Below are 778 nucleotides of genomic sequence, written 5' to 3' on the forward strand. Positions count from 1 at the left end.
CCAGACCTACGGGGAGGTTTACCAGTATGCTATGCAGCAGGTGCGGTGGTCATCCACGCAGGCCTACCTCTCTCTCTATTCAGAGGTCGGCCCTGGAGAGGCCGAGGGGCACGCTGGGACGCTTCGCCCGCGATGTCATTCTCTCCTCCACCAACTTTCCGGGTTCAGGCCCACCTAGCGCCGCTCCTGCTGCGTCAGCGGCGCTCTACGTGTGATGTGCGCGAAGTCATTGGGATGCTAAGCTGTGGCTGTCAACGCCTCGCCACTCGGCAGTTACACAGCAGACCTTGCTGGCCCTTCCCCTACCGCCTGGGAGAGCCACGCTGTTTCCTGGGCACAGCAGGTCATACCGGGAGGCTGCCGCTGCAGCTACCTCCTTCGGGCGATTCTAAGGCCTTGTTGAGCACCCGCTGGCTTCGCCATCACTGGGCCCTCCGTCGGGCTTCTCATCCGGGGTGCAGCCTACACCGGAGTCTGCCCAGCGCCGGTGGAGCAGTCCCGGCCAAGGGTAAGGGCAAGGAGCAGTCCTTCGCCTGGCTCCTCCCAGCTCATGTGGGCTCCTCGAGGTCTGCCCCACCTCCCGCTAACCCAACAGGCTGTCGCTATCGGGACCACTCTCACGCCTCTCTTACCACACGCCCCAGTGGGAGGCCGCCTCTCTCTCTCTATTCTTCTGCCGGAGTGGGAGAAGGCTAAGCAACACTTCTGGGTGCTGGGTCCACCGCCAGTGTAGGCAATCTACCACTGTGGAAGCTGGTGGTCCGCCAGAGTTCACCGG

At 63.4% G+C, this 778-nt stretch overlaps 1 protein-coding gene across 1 annotated transcript in view; it reads left to right on the top strand.

Moving 5' to 3' along the window:
* Positions 1-550: 550 nt before the first annotated feature.
* The window catches only part of LOC124266148, a 35,321-nt gene continuing 35,093 nt past the window's right edge, over positions 551-778 (top strand). The window contains exon 1 of the mRNA XM_046700957.1: positions 551-643. Coding sequence (XP_046556913.1) covers positions 551-643 — 93 coding nt within the window. The remainder of the gene's footprint in view (positions 644-778) is intronic.

Source organism: Haliotis rubra, unplaced genomic scaffold (assembly GCF_003918875.1).
Source record: "Haliotis rubra isolate DU_JTF1 unplaced genomic scaffold, ASM391887v1 Scf1232, whole genome shotgun sequence".
NCBI classification, from domain to species: Eukaryota; Metazoa; Mollusca; class Gastropoda; order Lepetellida; family Haliotidae; genus Haliotis; species Haliotis rubra.